This window comes from Chlorella variabilis (assembly GCF_000147415.1).
Source record: "Chlorella variabilis unplaced genomic scaffold CHLNCscaffold_35, whole genome shotgun sequence".
In the NCBI taxonomy this organism is placed as follows: Eukaryota; Viridiplantae; Chlorophyta; class Trebouxiophyceae; order Chlorellales; family Chlorellaceae; genus Chlorella; species Chlorella variabilis.
The window spans coordinates 140860-158559 of record NW_005435053.1 but is presented as its reverse complement, the minus strand read 5'-3'; the positions used below and the strand labels follow the sequence as shown (position 1 = coordinate 158559).

The 17700-nt window shown below is 67.3% G+C and overlaps 4 protein-coding genes across 4 annotated transcripts in view; all 4 read right to left on the bottom strand.

Moving 5' to 3' along the window:
- Positions 1 to 273, bottom strand: part of CHLNCDRAFT_141534 (hypothetical protein) — a gene marked incomplete at both ends in the record, with an annotated part of 2084 nt that extends 1811 nt beyond the window's left edge. Inside the window, one exon of the mRNA XM_005843045.1 lies at positions 241 to 273. Coding sequence (XP_005843107.1) covers positions 241 to 273 — 33 coding nt within the window. The remainder of the gene's footprint in view (positions 1 to 240) is intronic.
- Positions 274 to 295: 22 nt separating this feature from the next.
- CHLNCDRAFT_141533 (hypothetical protein) lies at positions 296 to 2303 on the bottom strand (the record flags this gene model as incomplete). The annotated part of the gene is made up of 8 exons (XM_005843044.1): positions 296 to 411; positions 602 to 627; positions 779 to 833; positions 1009 to 1034; positions 1437 to 1481; positions 1649 to 1756; positions 1910 to 2057; positions 2252 to 2303. 8 exons carry the CDS (start codon positions 2301 to 2303, stop codon positions 296 to 298), a joined length of 576 nt encoding a protein of 191 aa, XP_005843106.1.
- A 7196-nt stretch (positions 2304 to 9499) lies between these two features.
- CHLNCDRAFT_141530 (hypothetical protein) lies at positions 9500 to 11479 on the bottom strand (the record flags this gene model as incomplete). Its single annotated transcript, XM_005843043.1, has 5 exons — positions 9500 to 9613; positions 9763 to 10517; positions 10757 to 10923; positions 11089 to 11184; positions 11367 to 11479. The coding sequence occupies 5 exons, from the start codon at positions 11477 to 11479 to the stop codon at positions 9500 to 9502; spliced, it is 1245 nt and encodes a 414-aa protein (XP_005843105.1).
- Positions 11480 to 17621: 6142 nt separating this feature from the next.
- CHLNCDRAFT_49269 (hypothetical protein) overlaps positions 17622 to 17700 on the bottom strand; it is a gene marked incomplete at both ends in the record, with an annotated part of 3796 nt that continues 3717 nt past the window's right edge. Inside the window, one exon of the mRNA XM_005843042.1 lies at positions 17622 to 17681. Coding sequence (XP_005843104.1) covers positions 17622 to 17681 — 60 coding nt within the window. The remainder of the gene's footprint in view (positions 17682 to 17700) is intronic.

The window sequence follows — 17700 nt, the reverse complement described above, 5'->3', positions numbered from 1 at the left end:
CGGCAGCGCTCAGAACGCGCCAGGGCAGCGCTTGGCGCTCAGAGCAGCTCCAGCACCAGCAGCGTTCAGCTTGAAGCAGGGCAGCACCGCTCACAGGTAGGTCAGTTTCTGGAAGGAGGCGGGGGATCCCCAAGAGCCAGGCAGGCTGCCTGCGGCAGCAGGCGGGGGGTGCGGCGGCAGCACGTGGCAACAGAGCGCGGCAGGGCAGAGCGGCAGAGTGGGCGGGAGCAGCGGCGTCACGTCGCAGCCCCGCGCTGCCACCGGGCGCCCCATCTTGCTCAGCCGCTTGTGAGCTTCAGTTGCTGGTGGGCTGGCTGGAGGGGGAGGCGTGGTCACCTGTGAGCTGGTTGGAGAAGAGGTAGAGGGTTTCCAGGGACTGGAGGCCAGAGGCCCAGATGGGGGGCACCGTGCCTGCAGGATGGGGGCAGCAGGGTGAGGGGCCAGCGGCGCAGTGGAGGAGGAAGAGAGGGGGAGTGGGGGTTGGGCGAAAGCGGACGAGCAGGCCGCCGCCGCAGCGGCCGACCGACGGCAGGGCTGGGCTGCGTGCGGCAGGGCAAGCGGCTGCGCAGGCACGCAGGGTGGCGGGCGTGCGCCCACGAACCGTTCAATCGGTTGTGGCTCAGCTCCCTGCAGGGGTGGTGGCAGCGGAGGAGACGTTTTTGATACACATCATCCAAGGTGGGTTGCGTTGCAGGTTGCTGCCATCCATGGCAGATGGGACAGCACAGATGAGATGGGGTGCCTGGAAGCGGCGGCCCATCCCAGCGGCAGCACTCACATGCCGGTCAGGGCGGGGAAGCCGTTGGGGTTGCCCCACAGCAGCGGCAGCGGGCCTGCACTCATGCAACCAAGCTGTCAGCACGCAGCCGCCTCCCTCAGCAGGCGGCCACAAGGGCACAGCTGCACCCTGGGGCTGCATTCGCCCTACGGCGCCGTCCGCCGCAAAAGCCGCGGGCTTGTGTGAATGCTGCGCAGACAGCTGCTGGGCGCCTGCAGAGGGCAACCCACCTGAGAGGTTGTTCCATTGCAGGTACCTGCAGCAAGGGCAGTACCGCCATGCAGTACCACCACGTCAGGCAACAGCAGGCCCGGTCAGCTGCACTGTGCCGGCGCCGGCCCGGGGCCGGCAGCCGAGCAGGGCAGAGGCAGAGGCTGCCCTAACCACCGGCTGGCAAGGCAGGCAGGCATTCAGCGCCACAAGCTGTTTGGGAAGCCCTTTGGCCTCACATGCTTTCAAGCTGCGTGAAAGCGCCGTTGCCACCCCAAGCCGAGGGCAGCACCCCTGCGCAGCAGAAGCCAAGCACAAGCGGCTGCTAAGCGCCAGCAGGTGCGGGTGGGCGGGCAGGCGAGCGTGCGAGGGGTGCGGCGGGCCGCCCCCAGCCAGCACACGCATGTACATGGAAGCTTGCGAGCTACGCTTCCTGCCCAACCGCCACCTGCCTGAGAAGCTCTGGTTGGTGAAATCCAGAGTTTGCATGGTCCTGCGGAAGGCAGGGAGGCACAGCGCAGACATGCATGCAAGATAAGCGGCGACAGGCAGCGCACACAAATGAGAGAGAGCTGCACGGCAGCCGGGGCGTCGCTGGGGTGCTGTGTGCTAGCGCCTGCCCGACCCCCGAACACGCGACCCCTCCCACACCCAGCGCACTTGATGCCGCCCAGCGCCGCCGCCAGCGTGCCTTGCGCCCGTGTGCCGCACAGGCCGTCCAGCTGGAGCGCGCCCGCCACCTGCTCATTCACCCAGCAGCCCCACTTGCTGCACGGCAGCCGGGGCGTCGGGAGGCGGGGGCGTCAGCAGCCGCGGCTGCGACCCATCGCCTGCGCGCTTCACGCCCTGCCCCCGCAGCACAATCGCGTCCCCTGCCTGCCAGCCCTTCCTGCCGCCGACTCGCCCCACCCAGCTGCTCACAAGTTCACAACCGTTCCGTTGAAGGGGTCGCAAGTGATGCCGGTCCAGGAGCACTCTGGCACAGGCTTGACCCAGCCGTTGATCCCATTGCTCACAGAATACGCTGGCCAGTTGGCGACGCCGTCGCGCTGCGCCAGCAGGCGGTCGGCTGCAGAGGCGGCGGGGAGGCAGGAGGCACGGTGTGCAGCGGCGGGTGGCAGGGGACGCGGCGGCGGCGGGCGGGAGCGGGCATGCGGCAGCGGCGGCAGGCGGCGGCGGTGGCGATCAGACAAGTTGCTTGCCATCGTCGTTCAACTGGCAGCGCGTAAAGCCCAGGGTTAGCACCAAGACCGCGACAGCAACCAGCGGCTGTTGCCAACGCCCCATCCTCAAACTGGGCATCCTCTGATGACATGGGAAGCGCGTGATGAAATGAATGCCCCTTTGAGCAATCGTACATTCAACAGCCGCTGTGCCCCGTCAGCCAGCGCACACAGCAGCGGTGGCGGCGGGTGGTTGGCGGCAGAGGCTTGCGGGGTATTATATCCGGTGGCTGGCCTGCATCATCATGGTATCGCCATACATCGCTGTTGGGGTCGCCCCTAGCGTCCAAAAAGCCTTCTAGAATGATAGAAATGATTGGATGTTACAAGTCGAGAGAGTGCCTACTTACTTTGTCCTACCTAAGTAATGGTCCTAAGTGCCTAAAGAATCAGTGTGGGGGCGGTCAACTACAAGCTGGCAGCCTGGAGAACCGAAGCGTCACAAAATAGCGAGGCGCACAAAGGCGCGGCTGCGCTGGGAGAGGGAAGCAACATGCTGCCAGGAAAGGGAAACAGTGTGCCCAGCCAGCAGAAGGAGTGGGTAGCTTGTCATTGCTGGACTGGAGTCAATGCCAGAGCGTGTAACTGCTTGTTGGTGTGAGTTTGGGTATGGGTGGTTTGGATGAGGTGCAAATTCCAGTCCCGGGGGAACCCCTGAAAAAATGGACCCAGGAATCCCAGCATCATAATCAAGAGGGAATAGCAAGTAGCAGGGAGAAAGTAGGGGCCCAGGCGGCCCGGTATATTGCAAAGGAAAAAGGACGGACCTGGAGGCGGCGCTCAGCTAGGCGGCACGCCCCACATCCCCAATGAAATGATCGTCCCCGGGAAATGCCCCATTTATGTGGTGCGTACGTCGGTTGTGCGTCAGCGGGTAAGCCGGTTGAGTTGGTGTGTGTGTATGCGTGAAGCAGGCACCATGTGCCGCTGTTTGTGCAAGGTCCCCAGCAAGGAAAAAAAGCCTGGTATTGTACGGAAGGCCCACAGCAGGCAGAGGGGGCATGGGTGGTGTTTTTGGTGAACGGGCGGTGCGGTTGTTTAGTTTTCGTTTGGTAATGGCGTGCGGGTGGCAGCTGAAAAAGTGCTGCAGGGGGAGGGAGGGGCTGAAGCCGTGCGGCATGCGGCGGGGGCCGGCAGCGCTGCGCGGCGGCCCCACAAAACGGCGCCGCATGCACGCGGCGGGCAGCAAGGCACCATGAAAACCCAGGGAAAGAGTGTGCTAGTCACTGACGTGGGGGAGAAACATCTACAAGCAAAGGGGATCAAAGATTTCTCTCCATGGCGGCCCAGATGGGAACCCCATGCTACTAGTTTTTATCGCTCGGTAAAGGGAGGTCAACAAAAAACGCGATGGCGGCAGGTTTGGATGGGTCGATCGGCTCAACAGAACAGGGAGACGCGCTTCTGCGTATGAAAGGGCAGGTTACGGTGACAATGGACACATTCAGGGCCACACCCTGAGCTCCCCGGGACACACGGCAACAGTCGTTTGGGCGGCGCTGCGACAAAGCGGCAGCGGCGCGGGGTGGGCGCTGGGAGGCGGCGGTGATAGTACAACACAGGGCAGCGGCACCAAAATGGGCGCCAGCGATGGCAGACAGACGGCACAGATGGGGGCATGCGTTCTGACGGCAAGGAGGGAGAGGTCACTGCAAGAAGAGGAATGGATAGACGGGGCAGGGTGGGGGCGAAAATTCAGAGGCAGCTGCTGCTGCTGCGGGCGTCTAGTCAGTCCTAAGTCCTAGCTATAAAATCCTAGCTATAAAGTCCGATAAGATACAAATAAGCCCGCAGGCGGCAGCAGCCTAAGAGTCCTGCACCAGATTTTGAAGGCCAGCAGGTGACGCCCGCTCAACACAGGCGAATGGCTTTGAAAGGCCGCCCCCACGGCTGCCCTGTGCCGGGGCCAGCCGGCGCAGCGGTAGCGGCAGGTCGCCAGCAGTCGTAAAGGAGTGGGGCGGCGGCAGAGGCCTGGATGGTTCGGTTGACATCGCGGATGATGGAGCGAGTGCCTGGGCTCTGCGGCACAGCGGGGAGGGTCGGGCAAAGGGAGGCAGGCACCGAGCGTCAGCCCCAGGTCAGCCCCTGCTGCACGCAGGCAGCACACAGCATGCACAGCAACAAGCATGAGTGCCGGCAGCTGCACGGCGCGGCATGACAAGGCGTGGCTTCGCTGGCGGCGACGGCGAGCGCTCTCACCCGCAGCAGGCTGAAGGGCTTCACCACCAGGCGACAGGCGGGCTTGTCGATGCCCGCAGCATCTTGCTGTGGCGACTGGAGCCCGCTGCCGCTGCAGCCAGAGGTGCAGCCGGCAATCGGCGGCGTGCCTGTAGCAGAAGGGGTGGCGGAGCCGTTTGGCGGTGCATGAGATAGTATGTTGGGCACCGCTGCTGCTGGGTCAAAGCAGACCCAGCACTGGGTCTGGTGGGAATGCTCAGCACGGCGATGCAGCAGGCGCACGGGGTGCACCTGTGTGGCTGGTCAGGCAGGGGGGTGGGCCAGGTGTGAAAGAGAGGTCTCTGGCAACCACCCGCAGGCCCGCCCTGCGCTGCGGTGCTCCCCGGCTGCTGCTGCCGGGTGTGGCAGCAACGTCCCCGCTCTCAGCCGCCGCTGCGCAGGCTGCCGCGGCTGAGAGCAGCAGCAGGCGCTGGCGCTTGCCGCCAGCGGCCGCACCCGGCGCGTGGCGTGGAGTCGCAGTGTGTGGAGCTGGTGCCACTGTTGTGGGTGGACCCTCCCCCTCCCCAAGCTGAAGCCGGGCGTGCCGCCGGTGGGTACCAGCCAGCTGCGCCGCTGCGGCTGCAGGCGTGGCATCTGCAGTGGAACGCTTGCGGCAGGTCTGCTGCATGCCGCCCCAGGGAACCAGGCTGCCCGCCAGGGTCGACTCTGCCACCACGCCGGTGCCGGCCGGGGCGGCCAGCGCAGCCACCTCTGCCGCAGCCGCTGCCAGCGCAGCCACGATGTCAGCCGGATTGGGCGGGCAGTCTTGTCGGCGGCAGGCTGGAGCCGCGGCTGGGAGCACGTCGAACAAGGGGTCGTGTGGGAGGCAGCCTGCACGCAGGGCAGGTGGGACCAGCAGCAAGACGCGTGAGCCAGGCCAGGCCGACCCGGCAACGCGGAAGGAGCGAGCCAGCGCTGAGCAAGAGGCTGCTCAGCTGCGGAGCTTGCACCGTGGCGCAGGTGGCACGCATGCGCGCGTGCGGCACGCAGCCATGGGCGCAAGTTACGCCGGCGGCGGCGTTGTTAACCGGCACGCATTCTGGGCAGCAGCGCTGGTCGGAGCGGCCCGATGCAGCCCCATCGCAGTCACGCTGCCCACCTGGGTCGTCCAGGCTCAGCAGCGCCTGGCACTGCGCCAGCATTGTGTCGCGTGCTGCGGCCGCCACCTCGGCTGCGGCAGCGGGAGAGATGGGAGGCAGCGGCGCTGCTGTTGGTCGCCACTGGCAGCAATGGCAGGCCAAGCACAGATGTTGCATGCGCGCAGGGTAGTAGAAATTTGTGTGGCGGATTGGGCCCAGGCTCAAGGGGTGGCTCACCGTCAAGGGCTTCCTGCAGCTGCATGTCGGGAGGGGCATGGGCATCGCAGCGGCCCAGCACCGCATGTCGCTCCACTGCTGCCACCTCATTGGTCGCGCCTGCACAGCGCAGGCGTGGCCCAGACCATTGTTAAGCTGCTGGAGAGGGCAGCTCTGGGGTCACAGCGCCCTGGCCCAAAGGGGTGAGGTTCTCATATGGCCCCACCCAACACCACCGCCGCCGCCGCCGCACGGCGCTCACCGTGATGGTGCCGCCGGCAGGGCTCCCCAGCCGCTGCCTGCCGCTGCCGCTGTGCGCCGTTCGACCATCCCCCGTCACTGCACCAAGAAACAGGGCGAAACCGATGGGCGGGTGCCTGGGAGAGGAGAAGCCCGCAGGTGTGATGGGCCAACGGCTAGTCGTGTTCCGCCCCCAGCAAGGGCCCGGCTTGACGAGCTCGCGGCTCCAATAGATCCCCACTCACCAATTGCGATTGGATGCACCGCCTCCGGGGCTGCAAAGGGCTGGAGGTGTCATGGCAGAGTTGCATAGGCTCTGCGGGCTGCGTGGATTGTGATGGAGCGCCGTCTGGCGATACTGTGGCTTGTGGCACCAAGAATTGGGCGCTGGGCGTGTATCAGCGGCTGGTTGGGAGGGTTGTGCAACGGGCAAGTGAGTGCAGGTAATCGGCAGGCGCCCGATCGATGCAGAAAACGGCAGTCAGACTCAATTCAGAATCGATGGTGATTGGCAGGTGGTGAATCGGCCCCTCAGAGACGGGCGGACATCGGGGGAGGCAGCGGAGGAAAGGGGCCTACGTGGCAGGGGTCAGGTTTTCAAAGGCAGGGGATCGCCTGGGGCCCAAATTGGGGTGCACGGGTCATGCGAGATCGCCAGACAGCATTAGGCATCGCCGGCCCCTCAGCCCCTCTGTCACCATCTGTCGCTGTCTGCCGATACCCGGCGGTCGATGGGGCCGCCGTCAGACAGTGTTCAGGAGGTGTTCAGCTACCGCCTGCTAGGGCACCTGCTACGACTGGCTGTGATAACCTGGCAACATTTTTAGCGCCTCCCCCAGGGTTGTGCCCAGCGGCTGGAGGCGGTGCTGCGCGAGCAGCAGCTGTGGGACGACGAGGCCAGCTGCTACACCGGCTACGAGGACACCTGGGTGCGGCAGGAGGAGGAGCGCGACCTGCTGATCGCCCGGCAGCGCAGCCCAAAGCCGCTGCGCCAGCAGCGCACACCCACGCACTCGCGCCAGCCGCGCCGGGGCGCGCGCTCAAGCCAGAGCAGCGCCAGCACCTCCTCCAGACTGCCTTCCAACTGCACTACTCCACAGTTGCACTATGCATTCAGCAGACGGCGGCACCGCCCAACAGGCAGGAACTGGGGAAGCGAGGCAGTGGGGTTTCCAGACAGCCTTTGCAACACAAGCAACACAAACATGTGCCGAGCGAGAAAGCTATTCAAGCGATTGGTTCTCTGCTGCTGCTGCTGCTCACGGTAGGGGGCGGTGGCCGGGACACAGATCCACGCGCCCCATGTTACAGGCGGGTGGGGAGACAACAGCGCTGCCAGCGCTGAGAGTGTGGCATGCAAGCAAGCATGAATAAAGAGTGGTACGAAAAGCACGAGCAGGGCCCGAAGGCCAGCCACATCACCGCAGCCGCTCGCGGCGGCGTCGCCACTGGGCGCCACACCCGGGTGCCAGCGGCCCAGCGCGCCGTGCTGCAGGGCGGGTGGGGGGGGCAAACGCACAGGAGCAAGCAAGAGGACGATCCCGAAACCGCACAGAGTGCGGCCTCTGGCCGAGGGCGGCAGCATGACTGCCGCTGCTGTGGCGCTGTACAGCGGTACAGGGCGCCGCTCGCCGCAGGCAGCAGAGAACAACAGTTACTGTGAACATAAGCATCGTAGTTACTGCATCGTAGTTACTGTGAACATAAGCACGTAAGCATATGCCGGTTACGAGGACGCTGGCAGCTGGGGCGGGGGCTCCTGCGGGATCGGAGCCAGAGGCGCTCCTTCCTGGGCATTTGGCATGTCCACCAGCGTGGCTGCGGCCCCAAGCGTCGCTGCATTTGCAAAGGGCAGAGCAGAGAGCAGGGGCATTGTGTGACTGCCATTGCGTAGCAGCCAAACCGGCCTCCTTACACCCTACTGCACTGCAAGCACACCCCACCAGCGGAAGGGCTTCCAAGCAGGTCTCACCCGAACGAGGTGGCACTGCCGCGCCGCCGCTCGACCCTCCAGCTGGCTGCGCTCCAGCGGCGGCTGCAAACAGGGAGAGATTGAGCCCTCAAAACCAGATATCCATGCATTACAATGTTCCCTCTACGCAAATCTGCCATCAGCAGCTGGTCACCATCAGCAGCGCTAGCGAAGCAGCCCTCAAGCACTCGGCCCAGGCCCTCACCTACGCCCGACCCCTGCGCATGGCCGCTGCCACCCTCGGCAGCTGTCTGTGCAGCGGCAACTGCACACAAGTCGGGACAAGCCTGCAACGTAACGAGAAACCCCACACAAAGGGCCGCCACCCCCGCAAGAGGAAACCCTCAACACTCACCCGGCGGCTGCGCCGCGTCGTCGCCCGCCGCCTGCTGCTGCTGCTGGGTGGGTTGGTCAGCTGAGCCGGCGGCTGATTGGCGGCGCGGCGCGGCCGCGGCCGCAAGCTGTCTATTGCAGTCGTCAAGCCGCTGCTGCAGATCCCACTGCTGCTGCTGCAGCTTTGCCACCAGCGCTTTCAGCTCCGCGGCGTCCTTCTCCTCGCGCTTGCGTTTCTGCTGCTGCAGACGTTGCATCAGGCCTTCATTCTGCTGCCGTTGTTGCTGCAGGTGTTCGATCTCTTCATCCCGACTCTGCACCAACTTTTCTAGTTCTAACACCCTGCCCTGGCAGTTGCTGTTCTCCTGGTGAAGCTGCACAATCTGCTGCTGCAGCTGCGCAATCTGCTGCTGCAGCTGCGCAATCTGCTGCTGCAGCTGCTCTGCTGACATCCTGCACAGCCAATGGCGGAGCAGTTCAGTGGGGCGCAACCGTCTTCCAGGTGCGCCACCTCCCCCTCGGCGGCCGCCCAGGGGCCGCCGCCGCGCCGCCGCTAGTGGCCCGCGTCCAAGGGCAGGCTGACGGCGCAGCAGGCCCGTCGCAACCATTGGGCAGGAGCAGCGGGTCGGGCGGCCAGAGTGCATGGTGTGGAGGAGACCCACCTGGGGCGGTGCACTGTCGGTGTAAGCTTGCGCGGCAGGCGTGTGAACGCGCGTTTTGAAACAGAATCACGGTCCTCCAGCTCCTCAACTGCGAAACGCACGCGTTTAGGCGCCATTCTAGTGAGTCAGGACTCCAGCGGAATTTCAGATGGCTTCGGAGGGGTTTCTACTGTAGATCCACGTGCAAGCCAGCTTCAGCCTCGCTCTGCCTGCTGACATGTCATGACATCACCACCCGCCGCCATCACTGGCGGGGTGCCTGTACGGCGCATCAGATGCTGCTGGCCTGTGCTGCGGCCACCGCTGCCACCACCTCAAGCATGTGCGGCATTAGGTTGGCAGAGGGAGAGCCAGGCAGCACTGCTAGCATCTGGCAGGCGGTCACAAGGACGGTCGCCAAGCCGTGCTGTAGGCGACAGCGGCGCTGCTGTAGTGTTTGAGCTGGTTGCCATGCCTGGCAATCAGGCACGGTTAGCAGCAAGGGGAATGTAGGCCAGGTGGAAGGAGTGTGCTGTGGAAAAGCATGCAAGAAGCGTCAGCTGCTTGGGGCAAAGGGAGGGTTTCTCTTCTCAGGGGATCGCCTCTAGGATGCCCTGCCGCCCCATGCCCATGCGGTTGCGCGATCGGGTGTAGCCCGCGCTGGCCGCCGCCAGGCGCGCCGCCATCGAGGGGTCCCACTGCGCCTGCGGGCCAGGGGAGCAAGCCCAGTGGGGGGGTGCCTCAGCAGCAGCCTCACGCAGTTTCAGGGCCCACCAACCCAGCCCAGAGCCTGCCGGCTCCCCGCCCGCCATCACGCACGTTGCACACACACATGCCGACCTCCCCGCCCAACGCCACCGCCGCCCCTTGCCTGGTAGCGGGCCAGCTGCGCCAGCGGCCGCAGGATGGCCTCCCGCACCGCGCCGCCGCGCGGCTCCAGGCAGCCCAGCGCGCGGGCTGCCGCCTCGCAGGTGGTCAGGCACCCCTCCATGGGTTCCACGCGGATCAGCAGCGGCCCGTCCGCCGCTGCCTCGGGCGGCAGGCCCGCCGCCCCGCTGGACGCCGCGCTGCCTGCCGCCGCCGCCGCCGCCCCTGCATCGACGCTCGCCTCGGCGCTCGCCGCGTCCTCTGCTGCTGCCGCGCCGCTCGCCTCGGGCTGCTGCCGCTGGCGCTGGTGCTGGGGGTCGCGGGAGGGCGCCGGCAGCTGCACCCGCACCCCGGGCCCGCCTGGCTGCAGTACTAACGGCAGTACCGCCTTGAACATCTCCTTGGCCTGCTTCCAGGTGCCGTCGATAACCAGCATCACATACAAGGGGTCCTTGTCGCCCGCAAGGAACGCCTGCTTTGGTGCAGGCTGGCCCCCCAGCTCCTGCTGCTGCTGCCGCCTGCCCTGCTGCTGCTGCTGCAGCGGCTGCGTGCCCTGCTCCTGCTCCCGCTCCTGGCCCTCCTCCTGCTGCTGCTCCTGGGTGCCCTGCTGCTGCTGCTGCCGCTGCCGCGGCGCATCCTTCTGCGCTGCCTGGTGCGCCGATGCAGGCTGCGGCGCGCCACTGGCACCAGCAGCGCCGTCGCCGCGGAGCTCGGCCCCCACGTCCCGCACATCGCGCGCGCCTGCGGCGCAGCGGCCGGCAGCCAGCAGGTCAGCCCAGCAGCCAGCAGGACGCTGCCCACCAAGCCGTCCCTCTTCTGCACCGGCGCTGAAACGCTGCTGAAGCAGGTGCTGCTGCGCCTCCAACCGTGCAGAGCACAGCATCACGGCCCTAGTGCGGCACATGACCTGCGCTGCCACCAAGCAGGCCTCCACCGCCGCTGTGCATGCAGCCCGGCGGGCCCCCTGCCCACCCCCTCACCCGCGCCGGGGAACAGCACCAGCAGAGGGTACCGCCCCTCCGCCGCGCCCTGCAGCGCCGCGCGCAGCGGCTCGTGCGGCGGGTGGGCGGGCCGGTAGCTCCGCGAGCGCAGCACCTCTACCCCCGCCACACACTTTTGCAGCACCGGCACCGTGGCCAGCCGCTTCCTGCAAGGCCAGGCGGCAGGGTGCGGCGTGGATTGTGTGTAGCGCGTGCCTGTGTGCTCGGTATGTGAGCGACAATAGATGCCACAGCGCAACGAGCAGGCGCCCAGGTGCCGGAGCTATCGCCAAGGCAGGCCCCAACTTCTGGGCCCGCAGGCCCGGCCTCACTTTTGCTCAAATGGGTGCTGCAGCACGATGACCTTGCCAGCCAGCTCCAGCGGCTCGTCAGGCAGGCAGGAGCACAGACAGACCGACTTGGGGCGCCTGCAGGCAGCACGGCGGCGCAGGAGCTGAGAGCCGTGCCACAGGAGGCAGCGGCGGCGGGCGGCGGCGCCGACGGTGGGGGTGGGCGCATGCCATCTACGGCTGCTTCTGATTGCGAATGTGCATGCTGATATCTGCTCAGGCGCTGGGGGTTGCCAGGGCATGCAGGCCTTCCCGCTCACTCGCATCGCTCGCAGTCCCGCTTTTTGAGCCGCCCCGGGGCATCTGTCGTCTGTGACTGTGAAACAGACTGGTGACCGTACTCCAGCGCGGTTCCGCCCTCGCCCGGCGGCATGCTGCACCCTGCTCGAGGCACTGCCTGCCTCACAAGCTGCTGTGGCGCCTTACACAAGCTTTTCAGGGGCCACAGATGTACAGGAAGCGACAAACGCATTTGGAGCGAGTGGCGGCAGGCAGTGCTTCATGGGCGTGGGGTGCCCGCCTGGCCGCCTGTGGCATGCGGGCGGGGGGAGCTGCACAATGACTATGAGCGCTTCGCCAGCCACATCGCTGCCGCGGGCCTGCCACCTGCAAGCCTGCCACCATCCTGCGCAGCGCCAGCAATAAATCAAGTTTTGTATAAGCAGCCTGTCAAATCGACCCGCCCATGCAGCTGCACCTGTTCAGAAACAGTACTAAGGACGCTGGTTAACCAAGGTTGACATCACTACAATCAAGCATTTATATAATTGAAACATGAGATGTAGCCTGCCAGCCACACCACACTACCGCGCGCACATCAGCGGCTTGAGCAGCCCCAGCCGTGCCGCCTGCGACGCCTCCTTGCCGTCCGCCTGCCAGGCCGCCAGCGCCGCCGACACAAAGCTGTTCCAGCGTTTGCAGGCCGCCTCGTCCGCGGCCAGTGCCGCCACCTGCTGCCGGCTGAACACCACCGAGCGGCGGTCCACCGCAAAGCGCAGGCCGCGGCCGCCGCCCAGCCGCAGCCGCACCTCGCCGCCGCCGCCCGCGGCCGCGGCCGCACGCAGCGTGTCGCCAAGCATCACGGCCACAGCATGCTTGTCCCCAATGAGCTGCGGCGGGTTGGCCGGCGGGCGCGCATCGCGCCACAAGTGCTTGTGCCGCAGCGAGGCGTTGAGAACCAGGGTGTCCTCCTGGCTGCCCTCGTCGGGCGCGCCAGCGTCACCCGCCTTGGCCGGAGCTGGTTTGGCCGGCCGGGCAGCCTTGGGAGCAGGCCCGGCAAGCCCCCTGGCTGCTGCTGCTGCGGCTGCTGGCGCGGGCTTGGGCTTCTTGGGGTCAGCGGAAGGCGGGGCGCCGCCCGCCTTGCGCTTGTGCGCCGAGCGCAGCATGCGGTTGGCAGCGGCGGCCTGCAGGGGGCCAAATTTGAGGAGCCTCCAAGATGAGAGAGCGGTATGGTGAATTAGCCAGCCTCTGTGAGCACACCAACCCATGGTTTCTGGGCAATTGTGCTGTCGGGTCAAGGTGCGGAGAAGCACAGCACCCTCAGCACCCCTCCTCCCCTCTCGCCCTGCGCACCGCATTCTCGCCGCGCCGCTGCTTGGCGGCGCGGCGCTCGGGCGAGGGGCTGCTGCTGCCGGCAGACAGGAAGGCCTCCTCCGCCTCGGCCCGAGCAGCCAGCTTCTGCTCCCAGGCCGTGCTGCGGAAGCTGGGGCGGTCCCTGTGCTGGTGGCGGCACTGCCGCTCAGCCTCGGCAGCCTCGGCAGCCTCCGCAGCCGCTGCCGCCGAAGCGGCCGCGGCAGACGCAGCCTGCGCCTTGGCTGCCTCCCTCTGCTCCTCCAGAATTGCCTCCACCTGCAGCCCGGCAACGGCGCCGACATTGGCACCCACATCAGCAGGCTGCCTGAGGCACAGAGCAGGACACAGGAGAGGGCCAGCAGCGGCGGCGATGCGCCACCGCAGCCTGGACCCCGCCAGGCGCCGCCGCCGCTCCCATCCCGCCGGCAGCGCTGCCGCCGCCGCCGCACCCTGGCCTTGACGGGCGCCAGGCGCTGGCAGCTGGGGTCGGATCCCAGCAGAAAGAAGTTCTCGGTCACCTCGACTATGTACTCATCGGCCTGTGGGGGAGGAAAGTGAAGGTACAGGAGGGGCAGGAGCGGTACCTGAGAGGCACACCACGGGGCTTGGCAACCCGCGGCGGCAACCAAAACCTGGGATGGCGTCGATAGCCCCGACACCCGCACCGGCGGCGGCAGCACGGGCAAGGCCGGGCGGCCCGCGGCAGCACGAGCGCTGCCGGGCAGCCCGCCCGCACCTGGGTGTGTACCGCCGCGTCCAGCGGCTCGCCCAGCGGCGGCAGGCGCCCCAGCCGTGCCAGGCGCAGGTACAGGCGGGCCATGGCTTCCACCTGCACCTCGCCGCCCCAGAACTCCCGGCTGCCGGGGGCGGCCTGCAGGGCGGCGGGCCAGCGGGCCAGGAGGCGTCGAGCTGGCGGGCGCGGGCTGAGGCTGCCAGCCGGCACGGCTGGGGCACTGGCGGATGCTGCCAACCAGAGCAACGCATGGCAAGGCACGTGGGCAGCGGGCTGTGCCCTGGCCGTGCCCCACGCACCTGGCGGGCGCGGCAGAGGCCCGCCCACGCGCCCAGCACCTCGGCCGCGTCTGCCGGCGCCAGGCGCAGCTGGTCTGCCGCGCACGTGTACCGCCCGTCCCAGCTCAGCTGCAGCGCGATGAGCACGCCAAAGATCCACAGCTGCAGGCAGCACCGCCGACAGTCAAGCTCAGCCGCAGCCCATCTTGACTGCCGCATCCCCGCGCGTAGACGCGGCGCGGGCAATGTTCACCGCGGTGCGCCTCCCGCCCGCGCCACCGACGCCCATGAGCCGGGCGGAGCCTGCCGGCGGCTGGCAGGCACGTGCGCCACCCCAGCCCAGCTGCCGGTGCTGCCGCGGGCGCACCTCGCGCTCCACCTCCGCCGCCGGCTCGCGCGTGGACAGCATCTGCACGGCCGCGCCCTTCACCGCCGCCTCGTCGCCCTCCATATCTGCGGACTTCTGGACGTAGGGCACCTGGGTATGGGAGGGATGGGGCGGCAGGTGCATGAGGGAGGGATGGACAAAGGAAGCGGGGGATGGGATGGGACAGGGCAAGCGCAGCCAAGGAGGGGGCGGTACAAACCGAGACTCCAGCAGCTGCTAACACGAGTAGCTGCCGGGCGCTGGAGCTGCCGGCGCACGCCGGTATGCTCACCGGCGTGCCGTTGTGCTCCAGCAGCACCCTCAGCAGCGTCTTGCCCATCTGCACCGCACGGGAGGCAGCGCCGCGGGCAGGCGGCCGCATCGGCATCTGGTGGGCTGCGCTGGCCGCGCCGCGTGCCTCCCAGTGCGCTGCTCCCTGCCTGCGATGCCGGCTTGCCCTGCTGCGCCTCCCTCCCTCAGGCCGTGCCTCGTCGTCTCCCAGCATCTCCCAGCGCCTCCCAGTGCCTCCACTGCCAGAGGCCGCACCTGGTAGGTGTCGTAATTGAGCTCTCCGACATCCTCGGCAGGCGACCGCTGCTTTCCAAGGTACAGCTGGCGGATCCTGCGCCAGGCAGCAGCACCGCGCGCACCAGCCAGCGCTTGTGCGCCCCCGCCCGTTGCAGGCAAGAGCGACAGGGCGCCTGGCAGCAGGCGGCGGCACAGCAGGGTGCAGCGTGTGCTGGTGGCTCTTCGGATTGAAGCCGCGGCCGGGGCCGCGGCGGCGCACCTGTGGGGCATGAATCCCACGGTACCCACCCAGGTGCTGCCGTCCCGCGTCAGCTCCACCCACTGGGCGCCGTTGAAGTCCCCCAGCTTCAGCACCGGCATGGCGCCCGGCTCGGCCCCACATGCACCTGCAGGCATGCAAGCCAGCGGGCAGGCAGCACCCAGTGCTGGCAGGGGTGGGCAAGGGGACCACACACCCCAGCAGCCGGCTCATTCCAGGCACGCCCCAGGGCTTGCGCCCACAGTGCGAATTGATTCTTACCATGATGTTGCTCAAGTTGATGTCTTGGTGCGTCACCCCAGCCCTCATCATTGCGTCCAGCTGGCAGCGGGAGCAGGGCGGGTGGTGGCACGCAGGGCACGTTAAAATCGTAACCAGGCAGCAGGCCGGGGGGCCCCCCGCAGCCGGCGCTGGCAACCCGCAGGTGCTGAACACACCTGCGCCAGCAGTGCCGCAAACTCGGCGGCGGCGTGGTGCAGCGGCCACAGGCGGCGGGGCGGCGGCGACGGCAGCGTGCGGCGCAGGAACGGGGCCAGGCTGGTCGCGCTGCACAGCTCCTCCACCAGGCCCACCACCTGTGGCGGGGCAGGGAAGGACAGCCTCTTGATCCAGGACGTCAACAAGGTGGCAAGCCCACGCACGGCCAGTGCGGAGGTGGTGGGACAGATTGGGCGCCTTTTTGGCGGGACCAACCCGACCCGTGTCTTGGCAGGAGTCGCAGCACCCAGCACCCACCCACCTGCATGGACTGCGCCTGCTGCACCGCATCGCCTGGGGCGGGCGGCACCATCATTGTGCCTTCGAATGTGTGGAAGACGCGGGGCTGGCCCTCCAGCAGCAGGTGGGCATTCACCTCGCGGTACCTGCACAAATGGCGTGGTGCCAACCGGGGAGTACGGACGGGTCAGGCTGCAGGACGTGGAACGGCCCAGCAGCCTGCGCAGCAGGATGATCCGCTGCAGCTGCTTCCTCTGCTCCCCATTGCCTGCAAGAGCTATGCTTCAGCAGGGAGGGCCACAGCAGCATGCCCCGGCTCAAGGCGTGGGTGCTGACGGCCAGTTGCGAGTCCCACCCACCAGTGGCGCCTCAGCATGTTCTGCTTGTGCTGGCGCTCCCGGCCCACCAGGCCATTGAAATCCGCGCTGCACACCTTGATTGCCTGCGGCAAGAGCAAATGAAGATTGGTTCCATCCTGATTCCAGGGGCAGGCTAGCCAGCTGCTGAGCCGGCGCTCTGCCATCACCGGTGCCCGGTCAAGTGGGCCGCCCCGCTCACCACAGGGTGCCCACAGGCTGGCGACTGCCGCTGTTTCCAGCGCGCCAGGCTCCACACTCTGCAAAAGGAACCCTTGCCGAGGAACCGGCACTCTGTTGCGAGCAGGGCCTGCACCGATTCCACCGAGACTTCCGTGAAGCGCTTGCCGACCAGCTGCGGGTGCCTCCGCGTGCTCTCCTCCAAATTCAGGAGCGGCTGCGCCATCGCGTCATCGGCGGAAGCGAGCGCCGGTGGTCCAAGGCGCTGGAAACAAGTCAGCGGCAATGGTGCAGCTGCTAGGGAGGCAAAATGGTCAAAGAATGGGGGACGCTTGGGATGGGCCTGCTCTCCCCGCGCCCCGCTGGCGCAGCGGCGGCAGCGGCGGCGCCCTGCCTGGGGCGCGTCAACTTTTGCCTCCCCTTTGACGAAAGCGCCACGCGACTGCATAGAATGCATCAGGTTGTGCGTGATTAAAGCCCCGCTCACTGCCTCTCTCCCACATTGCAACAAACCAGCAACAAACCAAGCAACAACCAGCTTGCGCCCGCTGCCCCGCCCCGCCCCGCCAGCCACACCGCACCCCAAGCAGCAGCAGCAAGGATGGCCCGCCCCGGTGCTCTGGCGCTGCTCCTTCTGCTGGTGGTGGGTGCGGCACTGGCGGCGACGGCGGAGGCCCGCAAGCTCAAGGCGGATGCCGCTTTTGGAGCCGGCCGCCTGCACCTGGTGCTCGCCGACGTGGCGGCGGCGTGGCTGGGAGGGTCGGCCGCAAGCCACACCAGCGGCATCGCCATGCTGCTTGGCCAGCAGCTGTCGGCGATGTCCAGATTCACGGACGAGCTCTAAATGTTTGTAATTTTGTGAGAGCATGAGTTGTGATTGCCCCACCACCGCCTGTAAAGCACAAAACTCTTAAGGCAGGCAGCGGGGGGAGAGGGCAGGCAGGCAACCACTCTCGCCCCACAGCCTGCTTGCACAGGGGCCCCTTCTCTCTCCACCTCCTCCCCGCTTCCACCTGCTTGCTCTTCCCAGGTTCTGAAAGTTGGATTTACAATAGATCCGAGAGAGCACCTCAGCAGCAGGGTGGGCTGGGGGGAGGCAGTTGCACAGCTGGCGGGTGTTGCTACAAGCGCGCACGCGACCAAAAAATATCCGGTGATGCGGACCCGGCGCGGGCTGCGTGCCAGGGTACCGAAGAAGCTAGCGGGCTAGGGCGGGGGCGCGCAAGGCGCGCGCCCCCAGCGCGGCCCGCCACGCCACCGCACGCCGCTGGGCGTTTTGTTGGGATTTGGGCAGCAGTACAGACGGCAGGACGACGACAGAGTGAACCAAATGAATGGGGGCGGGGCGGGGGTGCAAACGAAATGGGCTGACGAGCGACGGCACAAAACTGCGGTGGCGGCACGACAAGGGGCCCGCGCGCCCGGGCGGGCGCGCGGGGGGGGTGGGCGCTGCGCGAGGCGGCAGGCCCCAGGGCCTCTCGTGCTGACGGCGGCCCCGGGCTGGGCGCCCCGCGCGCCGGGCGCCTCACTCCCAGTTGGCGGCGGTCACCTCTGCCAGGTCGACGACGCGCTGGGAGTAGCCCCACTCGTTGTCGTACCAGGCC